The 22,749-nt window shown below is 43.6% G+C and overlaps 1 protein-coding gene and 1 long non-coding RNA gene across 2 annotated transcripts in view; both read left to right on the top strand.

Annotated features, from left to right (window-relative positions):
* Positions 1-210: 210 nt before the first annotated feature.
* The window catches only part of PGM1 (phosphoglucomutase 1), a 67,968-nt gene continuing 45,429 nt past the window's right edge, over positions 211-22,749 (top strand). The window contains exon 1 of the mRNA XM_019957324.2: positions 211-628. Coding sequence (XP_019812883.1) covers positions 383-628 — 246 coding nt within the window. The 5' untranslated portion in view covers positions 211-382. The remainder of the gene's footprint in view (positions 629-22,749) is intronic.
* Positions 639-14,111, top strand: LOC139182222 (uncharacterized). Its single transcript, XR_011565852.1, has 2 exons — positions 639-7,008; positions 7,043-14,111. It is a non-coding gene; the product is annotated as an uncharacterized lncRNA (long non-coding RNA).

Below are 22,749 nucleotides of genomic sequence, written 5' to 3'. Positions count from 1 at the left end.
CTGCTCTGTATTTTTCCCACTTTGCCTTAAGTCCTTGCCCCGTGACCCAGTCCCTACCCAACCTCTGCTCTTCCACTTAGGGGAGGAGTTGTGGATTTTATTTTACTGTGGATTGGTCGACAATAGAGGGTAAATCAGAGAGGCTCCACCCATCTCACAGGAGGCTGGGGGTGGGCGCTCCCCATTCTCCTCCCTCTAGGACCTGCAAGGAGGTGGGCTGGCAGCGGAGGGCCCGTCCCCTGTCCCTTTAAGGAGGAGGGACGAGCACAACCGGCGTGGCCCCGACCCCGTCCGCGCCCTCATCCCAGAGCAGCTGCAGCCACAGCTCCGGCCGCCCCTCGCTTGGCAGAGTCCGCTGGGCCCCAGGAAGCAAGTCGCCACCATGGTGAAGATCGTGACCGTTAAGACCAAGGCGTACCAAGACCAGAAGCCGGGCACGAGCGGGCTGCGGAAGCGGGTGAAGGTGTTTCAGAGCAGCTCCAACTATGCCGAGAATTTCATCCAGAGTATCATCTCCACCGTGGAGCCGGCGCAGCGGCAGGAGGCCACCCTGGTGGTGGGCGGGGACGGCAGGTTCTACATGAAGGAGGCCATCCAGCTCATCGTCCGCATCGCCGCCGCCAACGGGGTAAGGGACGTGCCCGCTCCTCGGTCGCCCCAGTTGCCCGTCCGCCTCCTGCCGCGCGCGCTCCCACGGGGCCACTTCCGCGCGCGCGGCCGCCGAGTCTCCACCCCCAGCTCCTCGGCGCTCTCTCTTCCTAGCCTGCGGCCGGGCGTGGGTCGCCCCGGGCGGGAGAGTGGCCAAGGGGAGCAGCAGAACTGCTCTTCTGACCGCTCCTCCCATCCCTCGCCCACCCCTACCCCGCCCTGGCTGGGCGGGGAGGCGCGAGGCTGGGGGCAGGGCTTGACCTTGGGAGGCCCGGCCCTCTGCCTCCTGCCCCACCCTTCTCTTTCCTCCTCTCCGCTCTTCCCCTACCCCTGCTGTCGTCCGGGCCTCTGACATTTACATTAACCTTTTTTGCCTGTGAAGATACAGTTACCGAGCCGAGCGCAGTCACCTTAACCCTGAAAGGTTAGAGGCCGCCGCCTTGCTCAGAACCCTCCTTGCATCCCGCTGGGTTGCCTGCTATTCCCGTCTGGGACTGGCGCTGCCCGCTGGCTGCGAGCCCCAGGCTTTGGGCACCCTCCCCTCTGGTGGTACGGCGCTCCAGGGCTCGTTCCCCATCCCCTAGTTTTCTGGGACAGAGCTTCTGCCCTCTGCCCTAGCGCCGCCTGGTTGCTGGGGCTCAGGCTTTTGAAAAGGCTAGTCTTTGCCCGGTGTTGCTTCTGGATCTGTTCCACCGAGGTTGCTGGAGCTGAATTTTCCTTAGAACAGAACCTACCTACTCAAGCTCGCTCATATGTAAGCAGTCGTGGCAGGCCAGGAAGTTAACGCAACACCTTGGTTCCTCCCTCAAGCCAAGGAACGTTAACCGACTAAGAACGGGCAGGTCCACTAACGTGAGATTTTGAACTAGATTCGAAATTATGAATTATGAAGTGTATGGAAAATAAGTATATTCCAGCATTTAACTTAAAGCCATAGTTTATTGTCAATACATTTATTATCATTAAACATCTATTATGTGCTTACTTCTCTTATCAGTACTTGTGCTATAAGTACTTGGGATATATATATTCCTGACCTCAGGAAATAGTCTAGAAGTGGAAGTGGACAGGAATAAGCAGACAAACTAGGCTTCCCTGGTGGCTCAGAGGTAAAGAATCTGCTGGCAATGCAGGAGTCCAGGGTTTGATCCCTGAGTTGGGAAGATCCCCTGGAGAAGGACGTGGGAACCCCACTCCAGTATTCTTGCCTGGGAAATCCCATGGACAGAGCAGCCTGGCGGGCTACAGTCCATGGGGTCATAGGAATTGGACACAACCGAGAGACTAAACCACCACCACAGTGTGTTTGGTGTTGTGAGGGAGTTATGTGCCAGGTACTGAAGGCGCAAGAGCATGGCAGGCTGTACTTGAGAGTGGAAGGTACAGTGAGAAAGTCTTCACAGAGGCGTGGTAGTAGATTTGAGGCTTAAAGGATGAGTTAAGGTTTCTAAGGTGCATTTGTCAGGGGAGCAATTCTAGGCAGAATAAATACCATAGGAGTTGGGACAGTTCCCTTGGGCAAATTATTCAGTTTCTGATCCTTTGCCCCTCCTTGTTTGTGAAAACTGGAAATGACAATACATATCCAGAGAGGCTCTTGTGACGATTAAATGAAGCAACATATTTAAAGTACCTGGTAGCCCTCTCTCACCTGGAAACTGAATGACACCTGTAGGGAAACCTCAAGATGAGTTTGAGGGCAGGACTTCCTGTGATGAATGTTCTGCTAATATGGGGACATTGAGTTAATCATACCCAACCTGGTGCAGATATTAACCTCCACCCACCCACCCCGCCCCTGCCGTAGGTCTCAGTTTTGTCTCCTACCTTCCTCTACACTTAATGACCCCAACCAAACTAGAGGGATGCCTTCTTAGATCCCAATAGGGTACAAGTGACAGCAGTTTAGCTCAAGCGAGAAAAGAGAGAATTTGGGGTGCCTTCCAAATGCTCATTTCCTGCCTAAAACTTCAGCCAGATAGACAGTGTCCTCAACCATTCCCAGTGGGAATCTAGCATTTGGAAGACAGTTCTGGAGTATCCGTGTTTCCTACTATAATATCTCTTGCATCCCAGGAACAGAGGGGACAGTTCCTTGTCTCTTTTCCTGACTGTGTGGCATGGGCCAGGGACATCTGAAAAGTTTGCTGCAGTGAAAAAATAAAGCAATACATGCAGAAGTATCTTGTAAAGTATAAAACATGAGGTGTGTTTTAGTGTGTTTGTTTCCTGTAGAGTGTGAAACAACAGAGTCGGAGGATGGGGTTGTCTCCAACCTACGTCCTCAACACACTTTACTCTCTCACGTCTGTTTCCGCCTGGAACATCCTTCTCTCCTCTTCAACCTTAGATCTGGGTTTAGTTGACACTTCCCTGCTCCTAATCCCTGAATCAGGTGCACCTCTTTTCTGCTCTCATAGCCTGTTTTGCCCACCCCCATAATAGCACTGACTGCGTCTTATAGCGGTTGTTGATTCGTTCATCTGTAACCCACTTGGCTTCCAACACAAACCTTTTTGACTGTAAGCCCCAAGAGATGAAGACGGGGCTTGTCTTGGTTTCTGCTTTATCCCAGGAGACCCTTCAGATTAACCACAAGTTCATCTTGAGCTCCTCACCAGTGTTTGTGATCCTCACACTGGTTGGTTTGACCCATAAATGTCTCCTTACCATGCTGATTAAGCCCCTTGGACTCACACAATGTAGTGACTATTTCAACTTACTTTTTAGCAACTCAGATGTTTGTAGGCATATTAGAGTTCAGAATAAGAGACTAATATTTATTCAGAGTTAAAATCCTTACCTGCAAATCATACCTGGGAGTACTTCATGGGTAGAATCAATCACACTCAACATCAGGCAAAAACAAATTCATGTATCAGTTACCAAAATAAGGTGTGTAGTAGAATCTATAGGAAAAATGGATCTCATCTTCCCTGCATGCCATTTTCTCAGATTATCTAAGTTTGGAAAAAGCCAAATTTAATTCTAGGGAAATTCTTGTAACGTATGGATAAGTCTATCAGCCCTGGGGTGGTGGAAATTAGTATTTCCCAAAATTCTTCTCAGGTCTTCTTGCAAACTCACACGACTCATTTGTGTTTTAAAAGCTCTGAAAATTCTACTTAACATTGCCCAATCCAGTTTTCCCAAACTTTTAACCAGGATATTATAACCATCCGTGAAACTACTTGCTTTGCGATATATTTATTTATGGAAAAGATCAACTGGATGAAATATCAGAAGACCAGAGACCAGGTTCCAACTCTACCATTTCTAACAGGTTGGCCAAGTCAACCAAATCTTTCTGTACCACCACCTACCTATTGCATTTCTTCTTTTCAGAAACACTTTGGGTCAGTCATAAAGAGAAAAGAAGAAAGAAATTGTTCCCAATATGAAAACATAATGTTCAAAGTGTTTCAGACTCATGGCTAAATCTTCATTGGCCGGATTTGATTGGCAGTCCTCACTGTGTTTACTCAGGGCTTCTTTCACCTTTTCTACCTTGTGTCTCAGGGATTCATGTGAGTGGTGATTGGGAGAAGCACTGGGAAGGGGGATTTCCAACAGTTGAAGTTATAAAACCAACAAATCCCCAAGGCAAAGGCACCCCCTTTCCACCCTTTCCAAACAAGCCCCTAGGGTTAGACTTCAGTGGTCTATTCCCTTTGAGGACACCAGGTAAGAAAAGTCTTCTCAAACTTCTCCCAACTAAAAATAAAAATAAGCCCTCCATTACTTGGCACACTCAGTAGCCATTTTTAAAAGGTGATTTCCAACTTTGAGCACAGCTCCAAAGGCCACAGAATGACTAGGTATGTCTGCATCAGGTTCAGGGAAATTTAAGGGAGAATGAATAGACCATTGAAACTTACCTGCTTAACTTTCTTAGAGGTGTAGCCCACTCAGATCATTCTTCTAAAAGCTCTTCTAAAGTCTGAAGGGGTCCAAAATATGTCACTGTGGCATAAAAGCTATTTTGAACTGAAGGCATTTGCAAATAGACATTTTTCTGAACTCCTTTGTCTGCATAAAAGCAGAGTCTTCTCAACTGTCATAAATCCCCTCCCTGGGAGAGGGTTTCTGGAAACCAGGGAAAATTGACTCAGCACCACACCTAAACAGACATTATCACAAAATTATAATATTGCTTCCCCATTGTTTTAAAGCCCCAGTTATCTTTTTGAAAAGTCATTTGTTTTCCCAACACTGATAACCACAGTGAAAGTGCTCATCTAGATAGAATTTTGAAGCCGAAAATGTTAGCTTTTCTCTTTTGGCCTCTATGCTTTGTCCCTCCCCTGATTTCTCCATCACTGATGGTCACTTTAAGACAGGAAAAGCTAGTTGGATAAGAAGTCAATGTCCTTAATGGGTTATCTGCTGGTAGGCTAGCTCCCACCGTCTGGCAGAGAATCCTAGGAAAGACTTGAGGCCACAGCCTTTTCTGCTTCATCTCCTGTTTCATGGATAGCTGTTTTAGCTTGGGTATACAAATAGTCTTCATCTCAGCTCTGCAGTGCACAAATCACTAGGCTTGGGCAACATGGTGTACAAGCCACAGCCAAAGAAAACTTCCCTTGGCAGAATCATAATCTCCATTTCTGCTTGCAGACTGGCTAGTCTTTGTCTGAGCTTCTCTCTGTATTGTGGCAAGAAGCAGCCAACAAACATTCCTCTTCTGAACTCTCCTAACCATCTGCCTAGAGCTACACCTTTGGTTGGCCCATGGTCTGTCTTCCAAGATAGCAGTGGTAAAACTTTTGCCATGGCCATAAAAATTATGCTAATGCTGCATATTTAGATTCTGTTTTGGTACAGAACACCAAATTTTATGTTAGTTAAAACGTAGGTTTTGGCTGCTATAGTAGAGTTCTAAAATAAGTTACTTAAATAAAATAAAAGTTTGTAGTAATAGAACTCTTTGTAACAGACTGGGTGTGGGGAGTCCGGGCTGGTATGGTGGCCCCATTGTGTCAGAAGGTGCATCTTTCTTCTCTCTTGTTGATCGGCCTCCCCTAGTGAGTTGCCCTTATCTGCATGGTCCAACATGGTTGCCCACCACCCTATGGTCGTTTTAACTAACAGGAAGGGGAGAAAAGGGAAGGAAGGCACACCTTTCTCAGATACTGCATGTAATCAATTTCATTCTTGTTCCATTGGCTGAAACTTAGGCCAAGGCCTCCTCTAGCTGCAAGGGATGCTGGGAAATACAGGCATACCTCATTCTGTTGCACTTTGCTTTATTGTGCTTCTCAGATACTAAATTTTTTGCAAATTGAAGATTTGTGGCAATCCTGTGATGACTTTTTCCTATAACATTTGCTCATTTCATGTCTCTGTATCAAATTTTGGTAATTCTTACAATATTTCAGAATTTTTTTAATCATTATTGTATTTGTTACATGATCAATGATTTTTGAAGTTACTTTGCAAAAAGATGATAACTTGCTGAAGGCTCAGATGATGATTAGCATTTTTTTAACCAATAAAGCACTTTGAAATTAAAGTATATACGTTTTTTTAGACATAATGCTAATGAACACTGAATAGACCACGGAATAATATAAACATCATTTTTATACACTGAGAAACCAAAAAATTTATGTGACTTGCTTTACTGCAGTACTCACTTTTTTGCAGTGGTTTGGAACTGAACCTGCACACTCTCTGACGTATGCCTATACCAATGCTATGCTGAGTGCTATGTGTTAGGCTAAATACTGGAGTGTCAGTCTAAATGAAAGGGAGAATTGATATCACGGAACACCCCACAGCCCTCATTATCCTAAACATGCTTTCCAAATTTAGTGAAAACCACTCAGTCATTTTCAAGTGATAGAGTTACAGAGAGAACACAGAAACTTAATTTTATATTGATAACTAGATTATTTGAAAAGACCTTGACTATCACTTATTCCAACTACAGGCCTAGAAAGGAACCTAGCCACAATCATTATGGAGGACTTTTTAAATAAAACAGCTTTATTGAGATATAATTCACACACCACACAATTTATCCATTTAAAGTATATGACTCAGTGTTTTTTTTAGTACATTTATAGCATTGTGCAGCCATCACCACAATCTAATTTTAACATATTTCCATCACCTTAATAGAAGCCCTGTGCATTAGCAATCAATCCCTCCTGCTCCCCTACCCCTTCTTTGTACGCAACCACTCCTGTACCTTGTTCTGGATGTGTGCTCGGTCACTCAGTCATGTTGGACTCTGCAATCCTGTGGACCATAGCCCACCAGGCTCCTCTGTCCCTGGGGTTTCCCAGGCAAGAATACTGGAATAGGTTCCCAACCCAGGGATTGAACCTGTACCTCTTCCGTCTACTGCGTTGGGAGGTGGATTCTTTTTTTTTTTTTTTTTTTTTGGGAGGTGGATTCTTTACTACTGTGCCACCAGGGAAGCCTGTACTGTACCTGAGTCCTCTATAAATTTGTATAGGTGGATTTTACACAGACTGAATATTCAGTTTTGGTTGCCACACATTTGGCAGGTAAAGCCCTAGGAATGCGAGAAACAAAGGCAAAGGGTCCACATCAAGAATAGGAGTTAGTGTCCTGTGCTTCTGTGCACACTGTCTGAGCGTTATTGATACACAAAGGTCCTCATTCTCAGGGGGCCTCCAGTTGCAGGAAGGAGACTGACACAAAAACAGACAATCACCATTACATTTTATAAGAGCTAATACTTGAAGAGATCACTGTGGATACCGGGCAGGGACGCCTGCCCCAGCTTGGGGTGGGAGTGAGTGTGGGAGGAGATAGTGTGTTCAATGAAGGCTTTCTGCAGGAGATGAGCCTACTTTTCTCAGTAGACTCTTTGTCCAAAGCCAACCAGGCTGTCAAAAAAAAAAGAAGTTTCTCCAGGAGAACAGCTTCTTCATTTCCAAGTGTAAGCAGTCAGATTTCTTTTTTTTTTTTACAGATATATTTGAACTTATATATCCAAATTAGTATTGTTCCCTGCCAAATCACCACTCTGGGAACCGTACACTTATTCCAGTGATGCGTCTAGTGCTGAAAGCATTTTGAAACTCCTCTATGGGAGTTATTTTTCAGCCAGTCGGTTTATGGGTCACCGAGGGAAACCAGTCACATTATTTTATAGTCATGCCTCATTTTTCACCTAAAACGATATAACAAGATTTGATCACCCACTTTATTCATTAGACGTGGCTCCAACCAATTTTCATCTCTTTCCAAAGTTCACGTCTATTCTCAGAGGATGAAATTTGTCGTGACTGAAGACTTTCAAAGAAAAGTACCACAGACTGTAAAGACAGTTGCTGAAAAAGAGCTCCAGAAATGTTAGTGCAGTGTCAACATTGAATACATGCGCTGCTTCTCAGGGTGCTTGTCTTGAAGGAGAAAATATTAATTCCGATGAAAATGCTCTCACGTAACTGTTGAAAATGAGTTACATTTTGTACTGTTCAAGCACATTGAAGAGAAGAATTTAGAAGACAGGTCATGATGAGGGAGATTCTGGCATGCTGCTTACCTTCTACAGTTTACCGCAGAGGCCTGGGAATTCAGTTCTCTTCCATCCCGATAAACATCTCAATATGTTTCAGTGCATTTAGAAATTGTGCACAGTAGGAAGGTTTGTGAAAACCCAAGTAGACAAAATGACCCTGAGCCTGGAAAGGAATCCTATCAGCTCAAAGCCACAAGAAACAAAAACCTAGATGTTTAGCCTATACCCACCTCAGCTCCGAGAGATCATCCCAGGATTGCAAGGAGGCCAGAAAATGGAGCTGGGATGCCGTAAGTGGGTGGAGATGGGGAAGGACCTTTTGCTTTAGTAATAAAACTATTATGTTACACTGCTCCCATGAGGACTTTGGAAAATACATTTTGTGGAGCAAAATGAAATCCACTTAAAAATGAAGCAAAAGGGAAATAAATGTAGAAAGCTCAGAGGGAATCAGGAATAAGGTTGGCTCCTGTCACAGAAGCCAGCTGCCTCTCTGTGTTGGGCCATGCTGTTGATGCCAAGCCCTCTGAGGTCAAATCCATGAGAAATACTCTCATCACACAGTTCAGCATAGCCAGTCACCCTGTAAGTAATGACGAGAGTAAATGATGCCTGCCTTTGCCAGTCCAGGTTCAATGCACGATACTGGATGCTTGGGGCTAGTGCACTGGGACGACCCAGAGGGATGGTATGGGGAGGGAGGAGGGAGGAGGGTTCAGGATGGGGAGCACATGTATACCTGTGATGGATTCATTTTGATATTTGGCAAAACTAATACAATTATGTAAAGTTTAAAAATAAAATAAAATTTAAAAAAAAAAGACACATAGAAAGGGAAAAAAAATCCATATAAGGAGATGAAGTAAAATTGGGGGGGTATTTATCATAGTGCCTGACATAAGCATTTAGGACTTCACTTTCACTTTTCACTTTCGTGCATTGGAGAAGGAAATGGCAACCCACTCCAGTGTTCTTGCCTGGAGAATCCCAGGGACGGGGCAGCCTGGTGGGCTGCTGTCTCCGGGGTCGCACAGAGTTGGACACGACTGAAGTGACTTAGCAGCAGCAGCAAACAAAAGATTCTAATGATTCTAATAATGTTTATGGTTATTCCAAGCTCTGAAGCCAGGGGAGGGCAGAGGGGATGGTCTTCTGCGCCTGCCAGCACCTCCCATTCCATCTCTGTCCATACATTATCCCTTGAATTTGATCTGTGAGGCAGAGGTTCACAGTTGCTGTGTCAGTCACAAGCCCATTGATCTGAGGCCTTCACCTCATTGGAGCCGTGAGCTAGCAGTGGGTACTGGAAGATGGGTATCTCAGGATGGATCTGAGGGATGGTTAGCTGACCCATGCCAATGTCATGCTGTAGACCAGAAGCTGCAAGAGATGTATGCTGGCATTGCTGTGAACCTCCTAGACCACAGGGATTTTCTCATTCAGTAAGCATTGCGGAGCACTCTTTATGTGCCAGGCAGTGTGAGATGGTTGTAGGTACAAAAATGAATAAGACAAAGTCTTTGTTCTCAGGATTCATGCCAGTAGAGGAGAATTTATAAGCAGTTATAAAAATAGGGTCCGAATACTAGTATATTAGCTTCCTGTTGCTGCTGTGACAGATGACTCCAAACTGGGTGGCTTGAAACTACAGAAATGTATTTTCTCACGTTCTGGAGACCACGAGTCTGAAATCAAGGTGTTGGCAGGGTTACACTCTCACTGAATCTCCAAGGGAGAAGTTCAGGGAATCAAAGGAACACAGAGCCACTCAACCCCACCTCGAAGGGGAAGGGAAGACCGAGGATGTCTTCTCTTCCCAGGCAAGGTAATTTCTGAGCAAGTACAGATGATAAAGAGGAATCAGGGAGAACTTAGCTGAAAGTAAAGTGAGGATGGAGGCAGGGTACAATCACTGGTTTAAAATGTATATACCTGATACCTAATACCAATGCTGTCCTATTTAAAGTATGCTAATAGTAATGACCGACAAGATTCCAGACAAGAAGATTCCAGAGCTCCGTTATCCACAGTGCTTCTGTAGACTCCTGACAATGTCAAATGGAAGACAGGCCATTTGGTGGCTCCTTACCAAATAACTTTAGTTCACAGTGATGGGTTGGAATGGAAGATTTTGATTCAGATCTCAGTTGCACAATTTATTGTACAATATCATGTATTCTGGGCTTCCCTGGTGGCTCAGATGGTAAAGAATATGCCTGCAGTGCAGGAGACAGGGTTTTGATCCCTGGGTCGGAGGATCCCCTGGAGAAGAGAATCACTACTCACTCCAGTATTCCTGCCTGGAGAATTCCATGGACAGAGGAGGCTAGCAGTCCATGGGATTGCAAAGAGTTGGACACGACTGAATGATTAACACTTTCATATTTTTCATCATGTATTCTGCTTAACTAAAGCTCAGTTTTTGCACTTGTAAAATGGAATCAATTCTAGTATCTGCTCTGTTGGGGAGTTTTATGATAATTAGTTAAAATAATGAGCATACCAAATTTTGGGGAACTGTAAAGTGCATCACTTCACAGGAAATAGATGGGGAAACAGTGGAAACAGTGTCAGACTTTATTTTTGGGGGGCTCCAATATCACTGCAGATGGTGATTGCAGCCATGAAATTAAAAGACTCCTTGGAAGGAAAGTTATGACCAACCTAGATAGCATATTCAAAAGCAGAGACATTACTTTGCCAACAAAGGTCCATTTAGTCAAGGCTATGGTTTTTCCAGTGGTCATGTATGGATGTGAGAGTTGGACTATGAAGAAAGCTGAGTGCTGAAGAATTGATGCTTTTGAACTGTGGTGTTGGAGAAGACTCTTGAGAATCCCTTGGACTGCAAGGAGGTCCAACCAGTCCATTCTAAAGGAGATCAGTCCTGGGTGTTCATTGGAAGGACTGATGCTAAAGCTGAAACTCCAATACTTTGGCCACCTCATGCGAAGAGTTGACTCATTGGAAAAGACTGATGCTGGGAGGGATTGGGGGCAGGAGGAGAAGGGGACGACAGAGGATGAGATGGCTGGATGGCATCACTGACTCAGTGGACATGAGTCTTAGTGAACTCCAGGAGTTGGTGATGGACAGGGAGGCCTGGCGTGCTGCGATTCATGGGGTCGCAAAGAGTCAGACACGACTGAGCGACTGAACTGAACTGAACTGAAAGTGCAACTCAAATGAGAGTTTCACTGTTGCTTTAGGAGAGTCACACCAAGGTGACTTTTTTTTAACCCTTTTAAAATATATATATATTTTTTTTTTAATTGAAGGATAATTGCTTTACAGAATTTTGTGGTTTTCTGTCATACATCAACAGGAATCAGCCATAGGTACACCCATGTCCCCTCCCTCCCAAACCTTCCTCCCATCTTCCTCCCTATCCCACCTTTCAGCCTGTCTGACTCAGGGAGCTCAATCATGGTGACTTTTGGCTTAAGCTTCCTGCCAAAACAAATCTCAACATCCAATTTTATCTATCATCTTTCAAAGTCCAAAACTCAGATGTGCTAAAGAATAACCAAAAAGTAAATAAATATGTCATGCCATTTTGAGGATCTTAATGCTGCTACTGCTAAGTCACGTCAGTTGTGTCTGACTCTGTGTGACCCCATAGACGGCAGCCCACCAGGCTCCCCCGTCCCTGGGATTCTCCAGGCAAGAACACTGGAGTGGGTTGCCATTTCCTTCTCCAATGCATGAAAGTGAAAAGTGAAAGTGAAGTCGCTCAGTCGTGTCCGACTCTTAGCAACCCCATGGACTGCAGCCTACCAGGCTCCTCCATCCATGGGGTTCTCCAGGCAAGAGCACTGGAGTGGGCTGCCACTGCCCTCTCCGAGGATCTTACTGGTATATCCATATTACCCCTTTTACATTAGAATTTTGTTTCAGTATAACTTTTTTTTTTCAGTGTAACTTTTGATGTCAGACAGATATGAGTTTGATTCCTAGATATGCTGTTTATTACCTGTTTAATCTTGAGCAAACTGTCTGAACTTTTTTTTTTCTTTACTCATTAGTAAAATTAAAATAATATGTCTTTAGAAAATAAGAAGGTAATGTGTAGGAAGTTACCTTGCACAGCGCTTCACATATAGTCATGATGAGCAGGTTGCTACCCTGGGTAGTAGGGATTTTGATGAGAAATACAGACACTTTCAACTTTACTTTGCTTATAGTCCCCCAGGCAGCTCCCACCTTCTCAGTTTCTCTTTTCTTCCAGTTGGCCAGTAACCTATCAAGATGCTCCACACCTATTAGCCTATAAATTTCAGAACAGAAATGTCTTTCTTACAGAGAGAGTGTTTCATGCACAGGTCCTGGGGTAGGGTGGGGGACCTGCTCGACATAATTTCAGGTTTCTGAAATATATGATCAGCCTGATCATAAGTTATCTCAAAAGAATACAGCACCAAGCCCCCAAATCAGCAAAATTGTCCCAAATGGCTCAGTACTAATCACAGTGTTTGGTATTTGCACACCAGGTCTACTCATTAGGGTTTTAGGAGTGGTTCTAGTATAAGTTGGTTGGGTCTGCTTGCTCCAGCAACTTCTCCTGAACAACATTTGAGGGGTGATTTTACGTGCCAATATGTGCAGAGCATTTTCTTGTTGCTCAGTACTGGACTGTGCATTTGGGGCACACAAATGTATAAGTGGTCTCCAGCTCCCTGTGGAGCTTGTCATACAGTGGGCATCGCAAGACAGCGTGGCAGTGCCTCCGTAGATTGTCACTGGGAGTCCAGGGAGAGGGGCATTGGAGAGGCAGTCAGAAGCTTCCAGGGGAGATGTGTCTGAGCCAAGTCCTGAAGAATGATGAAAAGGAAGCCTGGAAAAAGTGGAGACATTCCATGTAGAGGCAGTGGCAAAACAAGGAGGCCATTGCAGAAAGCAAGCCCACAGGCTTCAACATTAAATAGAACTCCATAGCAGAGAGGGAGAAGAATGGCAGGGCAACCTGAGATGAGTTATCACCACATAGGTCCTTAACGTCAAGGCTTTCTGTTATACACAGGCCAGCCTGAAACAGTCTGAGAATTATCTTATGATCCCAGTGGGAATCAAGAATCTTAGAGACATAAGTCAACAAATGTAGAAAGCTATTTATAAGGGGGCTAGAGTATTTGTCCAGTAACGCATGAAGGCTCTATCAGTTTGCTAAGCCTGTCTGGCTTTAACCAGCAGATTATATGGCATGTAACCATCTGTATATGACCTGATGTTTTCATCAGGGCAAGTTTTAAAACTTGGGTTGGTTGATCTGAATCCATATTGTAGAATGAATGACGCACATTTCACTAAGCTAGATCACACGTTTATTTAACAAAGAGAGAGAGAAAGAGACATACACTGCAGCTGTACTGTTTCTCCTCAGTTTGGTCACTAAGTCGTGTCTGACTCTTTGTGACCCCATGGACTGCAGCATGCCAGGCTTCCCTGTCCAACACAAACTCCCAGAGCCTACTCAAACTCATATCCATCACATCGGTGATGCTATCTAACCATCTCATCCTCTATCGTCCCCTTCTCCTCCTGCCTTCAGTGTTTCCCAGCATCAGGATCTTTTCCAATGAGTCGTTTCTTTGCATCAGGTGGTCAAAGTATTGGAGTTTCAGCTTCAGCATCAGTCTTTCCAATGAATATTCAGAACTGATTTCCTTTAGGATTGACTGGTTGGATCTCCTTGCAGTCCAAGGGACTCTCAAGAGTCTTCTCCAATACCACAGTTCAAAAACATCAATTCTTCTGCACTCAGTTTTCTTTATAGTCCAACTCTCAAATCCATACACGACTACTGGAAAAACCATAGCTTTGACTAGATGGACCTTTGTTGGCAAAGTAATGTCTCTGCTTTTTAATATGTTGTCTAGGTTAGTCATAGCTTTTCTTCCAAGGAGCAAGCGTCTTTTAATTTCTTGGCTGCAGTCACCATCTGCAGTGATTTTGGAGCCCCCCCCCCCCCCCCCCCAAATAAAAGTCTCTCACTGTTTTCATTGTTTTCCCATCCATTTGCCACAAAGTGATGGGACCAGATGCCATGGTCTTTGTTTTCTGAATATTGAGTTTTAAGCCAACTTTTTTTCACTCTCCTCTTTCACTTTCATCAAGAGGCTCTTTAATTTTTCTTCGCTTTCTGCCATAAGGGTGGTGTCATCTGCATATCTGAGGTTATTGATATTTCTCCTGGCAATCTTGATTCCAGCTTGTGCTTCCTCCAGCCCAGTGTTTCTCATAATGTACTCTGCATATACATTAAATAAGCAGGGTGACAATATAGAGCCTTGACGTACTCCTTTCCCAATTTGGAGCCAGTCTGTTGTTCCATGTCCTGTTCTAACTGTTGCTTCTTGACCTGCATACAGATTTCTCAGGAGGCAGGTCAGGTGGTCTGGTATTTCCATCTCTTGAAGAATTTTCCAGTTTGTTGTGATCCACACAGTCAAAGGGTTTGGCATAGTCAATAAAGCAGAAGTAGATGTTTTTTTGGAACTCTCTTGCTTTTCAGTGATCCAGCAGATGTTGACAATTTGATCTCTAGTTCCTCTGCCTTTTCTAAATCCAGCTTGAATGTCTGGAAATTCACGGTTCATGTACTCCTGAAGCCCTGGCTTGGAGAATTTTGAGCATTACTTCGCTAGCATGTGAGATGAGTGCAGTTGTGCGGTAGTTTGAGCATTTTTTGGCATTGCCTTTCTTTGGGATTGGAATGAAAACTGATCTTTTCCAGTCCTATGGCCACTGCTGAGTTTTCCACATTTGTTGGCATATTGAGTGTAGCACTTTCACAGCATCATCTTTTAGGATTTGAAATAGCTCAACTGGAATTCTATCACCTCTGCTAGCTTTGTTCATAGTGAGGCTTCCTAAGGCCCACTTGACTTCGCATTCCAAGATGTCTGGCTCTAGGTGAGTGATCACACCATCGTGGTTATCTGGGTCATGAAGATCTTTTTTGTATAGTTCTTCTGTATATTCTTGCCACCTCTTCTTAATATCTTCTGCTTCTGTTAGGTCCATACCATTTCTGTTCTTTATTGAGCCCATCTTTGCATGAAATGTTCCTTTGGTATCTCTGATTTTCTGGAAGAGATCTCTAGTCTTTCCCATTCTATTGTTTTCCTCTATTTCTTTGCACTGATCACTGAGGAAGGCTTTCTTATCTCTCCTTGCTATTCTTTGTAATTCTGCATTCAAATGGGTATAGCTTTCCTTTTCTCCTTTGCCTTTATTTTTTTGTTTTGTTTTTATTTTATTTTTTTTTAATTTTATTTTTAAACTTTACAATATTGTATTAGTTTTGCCAAATATCGAAATGAATCCACCACAGGTATACCCGCGTTCCCCATCCTGAACCCTCCTCCCTCCTCTCTCCCCTACCTTCCCTCTGGGTCGTCCCAGTGCACCAGCCCCAAGCATCCAGTACCGTGCATCGAACCTGGACTGGCGACTCGTTTCATACATGATATTATACATGTTTCAATGCTATTCTCCCAAATCTCCCCCCACCCGCCCCACAGAGTCTAGAAGACTGATCTATACATCGGTGTCTCTTTTGCTGTCTCCTACACAGGGTTATTGTTTCCATCTTTCTAAATTCCATATATATGCGTTAGTATACTGTATTGGTGTTTTTCTTTCTGGCTTACTTCACTCTGAATAATAGGCTCCAGTTTCATCCATCTCATTAGAACTGATTCAAATGTATTCTTTTTAATGGCTGAGTAATACTCCACTGTGTATATGTACCACAGCTTTCTTATCCATTCATCTGCTGATGGGCATCTAGGTTGCTTCCATGTCCTGGCTATTATAAACAGTGCTGCGATGAACATTGGGGTACACGTGTCTCTTTCCCTTCTGGTTTCCTCAGTGTGTATGCCCAGCAGTGGGATTGCTGGATCATAAGGCAGTTCTGTTTCCAGTTTTTTAAGGAATCTTCACAGTGTTCTCCATAGTGGCTGTACTAGTTTGCATTCCCACCAACAGTGTAAGAGAGTTCCCTTTTCTCCACACCCTCTCCAGCATTTATTGCTTGTAGACTTTTGGATTACAGCCATTCTGACTGGTGTGAAATGGTACCTCATAGTGGTTTTGATTTGCATTTCTCTGATAATGAGTGATGTTGAGCATCTTTTCATGTGTTTGTTAGCCATCCTTTGCCTTTAGCATCTCTTCTTTTCTCAGCTATTTGTAAGGCCTCATTAGACAACCATTTTGCCTTTTTGAATTTCTTTTTCTTGGGGATGATCTTGATCACTTCCTCCTGTACAATGTCACGAACCTCCGTCCATAGTTCTTCAGGCACCCTATCAGATCTAATCCCTTGAATCTATTTGTCACTTCCACTGTATAATTGTAAGGGATTAGATTTATGTCATACCTAAATGGTCTTGTGGTTTTCCCTACTTTCTTCAATTTAAGTCTGAATTTGGCAGTAATGAGTTCATGATCTGAGCCACAGTTGGCTCCCAGTCTTGTTTTTGCTGACTCTGTAGAGCTTCTCCATCTTTGGCTGCAAAAAATATAATCAATCTGATTTCCAAATTGACCATGTGGTGATGTCCATGTATAGAGTCTTCTCTTGTGTTGTTGGAAGAGGGTGTTTGCTATAACCAGTGCATTCTATTGGCAAAAGTTGTTAGCCTTTGACCTGCTTCGTTTTATACTCCAAGGTCAAGTTTGCCTGTTACTCCAGGTAGCTCTTGACTTCCTACTTTTGCATTTCAGTCCTTTATAATGAAGAGGATTTCTTTTTTGGATGTTAGTTCTAGAAGATCTTGTAGGTCTTAATAGAACTGTTCAACTTCAATTTCTTCAGCATTACTGGTCAGGGCATGGACTTGGATTACTGTGATATTGAATGGTTTGCCTTGGAAATGGACAGAGTTCATTGTATCATTTTTGAGGTTGCATCCAAGTACTGCATTTTGAACTCTTTTGTTGACTATGATGGGAGAGAGGTACAGCGCAGCTGTACTGTTTCCCCTAGATCTCAGCGAAGGGGCTGGGGTCGTCTGTGATCTTTTTTTTTTGTCTTGTTACTTTAGTATCTGTCACTGTAACTTTTTCTCATCACTTTTCTACCCCACACTGAAGTTCACCTTCTGGAATGAGCACCTTGAAAACCTGTCTCTACCGGCAGTTACCCAGTGCTTCTCTAGGAAGCAGCACAAGCTTTTCGCCTTAACCACGCAGATTAACCAGCTCTACCTCCTTCACTATTGCTACTTCTAATTCTGTTCCTTTTTGTTACTGCACAAGTCTGTGTGCTATAGAAACTACCTGAAATGTCAGGTCTCAGGCAGAGGTTCTCTGTTGTACTTTGGAAAGTCCTCTATGATGGTGGGAAGAATTTTACAGTTGAAGTTGGTCTCAGCGTGAGGACTGCTTACTTGGCTACTGCCTGGAAAAACTCATCTTTGTTCATCAGGGACCCTATTCACTGAGGTCCTTTACCTCTCACTACTGACGACTTATCCACTCAGACATTTGTTAACTATCCACCATGCTTCATTCCAGGCACTGAGGTTACATAGGAACAAGTTCTGTCTTTCTCCTCGTCACTGAGCAAGGAAGGACGCTTGTTTGTATATGCACCATGTTATTTAGTGATAAGAACCAATACTCTGGGGCAAAGGAAAGAGGTGTGTGTGGGGGGGGTCCACCTAAGGGTCTCTCTCTCACACCAGCCACCCAGCTGCGAAGGAATCAGCTGTCACTGGAGTTGGGCTTTTTTTCTCTCTCTTTTTAACCATTTATTGTATTAGTTTCCTGGGGCTGCTGTAACACACAGCACCATAAAGTGAGTGGCTTAGAACGACAGAAACTTACTCTCTCACAGTTCTGGAGGCTGACAAGTCCAAGTGCAGTGGGTTGTACAGGCACCAAAACTCATACTTTCCACTTGGACAATATCGATTTGAGAGTCACCTGGAATCTATTTCCTCTTAATTTTCTCCAAGTTAAGATGCACTTGAGTATCCAAAGGAGCCATACAGCCTATTCGTGAGCTTTGGCATTAAAACTGGCACGAAAGCCTGCCTTCCAATATATTAGTTGTGAGACTCTGAGCGTATCGTTTATTCTCTAAGCCTCAGATTCCTCATCTGTAAAATGGGGATGATGAAGATATCTGTATCACAGGGTTGTTATTTGCATGTTACTTGCATGAGAACCTGCATGTAGTCCTATGATAAGCCCTTTATATGATCTTCTTTAATCTTATCAACTCTTAAGAAGTTGGTATTTAGATCTCTGTTTCACAGATGAAGAAATAGAGGATCACTGATTTGTTCAAGATCACTAAGATACTACAAATTATCAGGAGTAGGAATTCAAACCCAGAATTCACTGTGCTGAATTCTTCAAGGAAATTCATTTTAATAGAGTTACCTAGAACTCTATTCCCAAATCTTTTGTGTTGTGGTATAACATTTGATTTTCCTGAAGCCTTGTTCTCACTTAAATCTTAAGGTCCAGTGAGAGTCCTACCTCTGCTCACTTGAGCTGCTGTTCATCCCAGGAATTCCCATAAATGATGTAGAGTAGAAAAAATGATCACATTTCTTTAGATCGCTGTTTTAAAAGCTGTTTCTTGTTAAGTACTTGCCATTCACATGGCCGCCTGTTATAGTAGGAGTGTAGGCTCTGGGGCCAGATTGCCTGTGTTCAAAACCTGTCTCCACACTTTCCCAGCTACCTGACCTTGGGTGGATGACATAACCTCTGTATCCTAAGGTAAGGGCTGAGAATAATGGTATTGATCTTGTAGGGTTGTTGTGAAGATTGAGTTAATGCTTGTAAAGCTCTTGGGATACTGCCCAGCACATCAAGACCTATTGCAATAATCTCCTACTGGACACAGCCTTTAAAGCAGTGTCATTGTCCCTGTACAAATAAGAAAACTGGAACCAGAAAGGCCATACACAGCCAGAAGCTGGTAAAGGCAGGGTTCAGACCCAAGACTGTCTGACCCCTTCCTTTACCTTTTCCTTCCCTATTGTAGGTGTCTACTTTGACTGACCCATAGCATTGATCCACTCCTGCCTGGGCCTTCTGCTCTAGAGATCAAGGCATGTGTTAGAAAGATGGAATAAGTCTTTGCCAATATCTCTGTTTTGGTTGTTTATGTAACAGTTACTGAGTGGCTAGTCTATAGCCAGGCATGGTGATAAGGACTTTACATGCCTTTCTTCATTGATGTCAGAACCTTTAAAGGAAATTTTTCTATCCCCATTTTACAAACATTTCAGCTCAAAAAGATCCCATAGAAAAAGATGTCCTTCCTTTCTTTCTGTTTCTTTACAGCTGCACATCCTAGTTTGGCTAAGCCATGTAATTGGAAACATGCTTAGTAATGAGATAGAAAACATAACATCACTGTTCCTCTGTTCTTCTTAAAACTCAATAAATCCACCACATTTTTACTATTTGATAGAGGGTCAATCACTGACTACCACAAAACTACAAGGGACATAGGAAATCTTGCTTGTGTTTCCATTTTCTACCACAAGAGGGAAACATACAACCATAAATGATTTGAAAATAAAGCCATTCTTTAGATAGCCCTCTTTTTACTAAGAGTGGTGAGTGCCATACTGTGGTTACCTAGTCGAGGTGACATTCCACTGGAAATGGTCCTGTGGCTAGGAGTTGCGAGCCGCCTGCTTGGTTCAGAAATCCCAATGGGTGGACCAAAGCTATTGTTGTCACAGTAAGAAAACAGCAATTGGCTGAATTTTCAAGCAGTTGTTGGGCCACACCTTTGTAGGGCCAACTGAGAATAAAATGCGAATTTTGCCACCAAGGTCTGGTGTCCAGGTTCACACTCAGGGTGTGTCCCCGCAGTATCCAAGAATTTTCCAGACAGACCTAGGCTCTCTGGATCTCCACTACAGAGAAAATGTGATGGAAGAGACGTTTGGATGTTGGTTTGCCTTTCCCTGTGAGATTGGGGGCCTTCCCTACAGTCACACCGTCAGATGAAATTGCTACTGAAAAATGACTTCCAAGCAAGCGTTTTCAAGCAGTGTGTGACTCTTAGCACACAGAATGCTGGGAAAGCTATGTTCCTTCAAGGAAGCATAGGCATCAACAGAGAGTGTTTTCAGGCCTGTATCTATCAGGAACTGTATAGCTTCTAAGACGTGAGACCTCCAGGTGTGCCCAGATGACCTAACTTCCAGAGTGAGGGCACTGTATCTCCCTGCACTTTCAAAGCTGTGTAAACACATTCCTAGGTCATACCAGGACTGCCCATGAGGAAGCAGGCTGTGGGAGTGTGTCTAAGAGTGCTGAGTGCCATACCGTGGTCACCTAGACAAGGCGATATTAGCTCAAACGGTAAAGAATCTGCCTGCGATGCAGGAGACCAGAGTTTGATCCCTGGGTTGGGAAGTTCCTTTGGAGAAGGGAATGGCAATCCACTCCAGTATTCTTGCCTGGAAAATTCCATGGACAGAGAAATCTGGTGGGCTACAGTCCATGGGGTCACAAAGAGTTGGGACACGACTGAGCGACTAACACACACTTTTTACCAAAGGATTTTGATACATAATTCCTGGTAATTAGACAGAATATGGGAAAATATTCTATTAGCTCCAAGTGAATATTCTTCAGGAATATTAAATGAAAAAAAAAAATTGAGGATGCTCCAAAAGGAAATAAGATAAAAATGCATATAAAAATTTTATATGAACTATATACATTGTTTTTTTTTTAGGTCAGAATGATTAAATATTGGTGATTTCTTATTAGACAGGAGTCCTCTTGACGTGTACTTTTTGTATGAAAGTTAATTCCTAAACCTTGAGCATCTTCATGGTGCAGAGATTGTTTTTAGGTTTAACCACGCAAATTAAGAATGGCACTTGTGGAGTGGAAAACACCTTCTAAAAATTTTCTCTTTCCTCTGAGCACTCAGAGCACACTTACAAGCTCTCAGAGTTTACTTCTTTTTGAAATGACTTGTTAACCTATTTATCTCTCCGTTTAGACCAGAAGTTCAACAACTTGAATCTGTCATCTTCTGGTGGTCCACGGTGCCTGACAATATCACTGGAGAAAGTCAGTTTACATAGTAACCGTTGGACACGGGTGGGTCAGCAGGGGGACAGCAGACTGACGGATGCTAAAGGATGTTCACACTTCTAGGCAGCAGTTCTGTTTGTTTTTAACATCCAAATGTGCTTCAGGAGGGTGGTTTTTAAAAGATAATTTTGTTTATTTTTGGCTGCACTAGATCTTTGTTAGTGCACGTGGGCTTTTCTCTAGTTACGGCAAGCAAGGGGCTTCCCTCTAGTTGCAGTGCGGGCTTCTCATTGCGGGGGCTTCTCTTGTTCTGGAGCCCGGGCTTTAGTACACTCGGGCTTCAGTAGTTGCGGCTCTCAGGCTCTAGAGCACAGCCTCGATAGTTGTGGCTTAGTTGTTCCCAGGCATGTGGGATCTTCCCGGATCAAGGATCAAACTCATGTCTCTCACTTTGGCAGGCAGATTCTTTACCACTGAGCCACCAAGGAAGCCCAGGAGTATTTTTTGAACCTGAGATTCTGTACAGCTCTAAGCAAACCATCTGGTCCTCATAATTCTTCTGGCATTGTACCTGTAGAGCTTAATGTAGTTTTTCCTTTTCTTTAAAAGACATTTCCTAACTCTATTAAAACAGATATACTCATAGATAGGTATTAAATGCAGCTGTATATTTTCAAATTGACTGAAGGCAGTCATAAAAGCTAACTCTAATGTAGGGTTCACAGGGCACTAGAACCAGCCAGTGCTAAGCTTTTTTCATTTGTTAACTCATCGTATCTTTATACAACACACCTGTGCAGTAGGTACTATTTCTTTGCTTTTTTAAAACTCTCTTTAAAAGATGCATTTTTAAAGAATAACTGAGGAGTAAGTGACATATAACATTGTATTAGTTTCAGGTGTACAATCTAATGATTCAATATTGCAGTGTTGTCAAATGATCACCACAGTTAAGTCTAAGGAGGTGTGATGTTCAATCCCCACTTCAAAGATGAGAAAATGTGGGCACTGACAGGTTAAGTACTTTGCTTAAGAGCTCCTTGTGATTGGCTGAGAATCTCAGACTGTGAAGGCAGTCTTTTTTGCCCCCTTCTTGCAGGATGGGACAGCAGGTGGAGCCTGCCTCATACCTGGCGAGTAGAGCCATGCTTTGCAGAGCCCCATTCAACACAGTGAGGAGCTATAGGTGTGGCAAGTAATAGAAACCCAGTCTGCTAGAGGGAGCCTCTAAGAGGACTGTATCTTAAGGCCAGAGGGTCTCCTGAAAGCCAGGGGCAGGGTGGGCACATGCGCCTTAAAAGAATCTGAAGCAGGAGGAGCCCGGGCAGTTAGCCTTGGACTCTCCTGTTTATCTTAGCAGTTTGCTTCATTTTCCTCTCTCTCTGCTGACTCAATCATCAGTGTAAGTTGGGATTTGTGAGCATCTGTGTCTGTATGTGTGTGGATGAGATCTTAGTTATAAATTTATTTACTCAAACTCCTATGAATATTACAAGTTTAGAAATCAAATATTTTTGTTTACTTTTTGAAGCCTTTGTCTAACAAGCAAAAGTGTGGAAATATTCCCA

This window comes from Bos indicus, chromosome 3 (genome assembly GCF_029378745.1).
Source record: "Bos indicus isolate NIAB-ARS_2022 breed Sahiwal x Tharparkar chromosome 3, NIAB-ARS_B.indTharparkar_mat_pri_1.0, whole genome shotgun sequence".
In the NCBI taxonomy this organism is placed as follows: domain Eukaryota; kingdom Metazoa; phylum Chordata; class Mammalia; order Artiodactyla; family Bovidae; genus Bos; species Bos indicus.
Note: the sequence above shows the minus strand (reverse complement) of the source record. Positions and strands in the feature narration are given on the sequence as shown.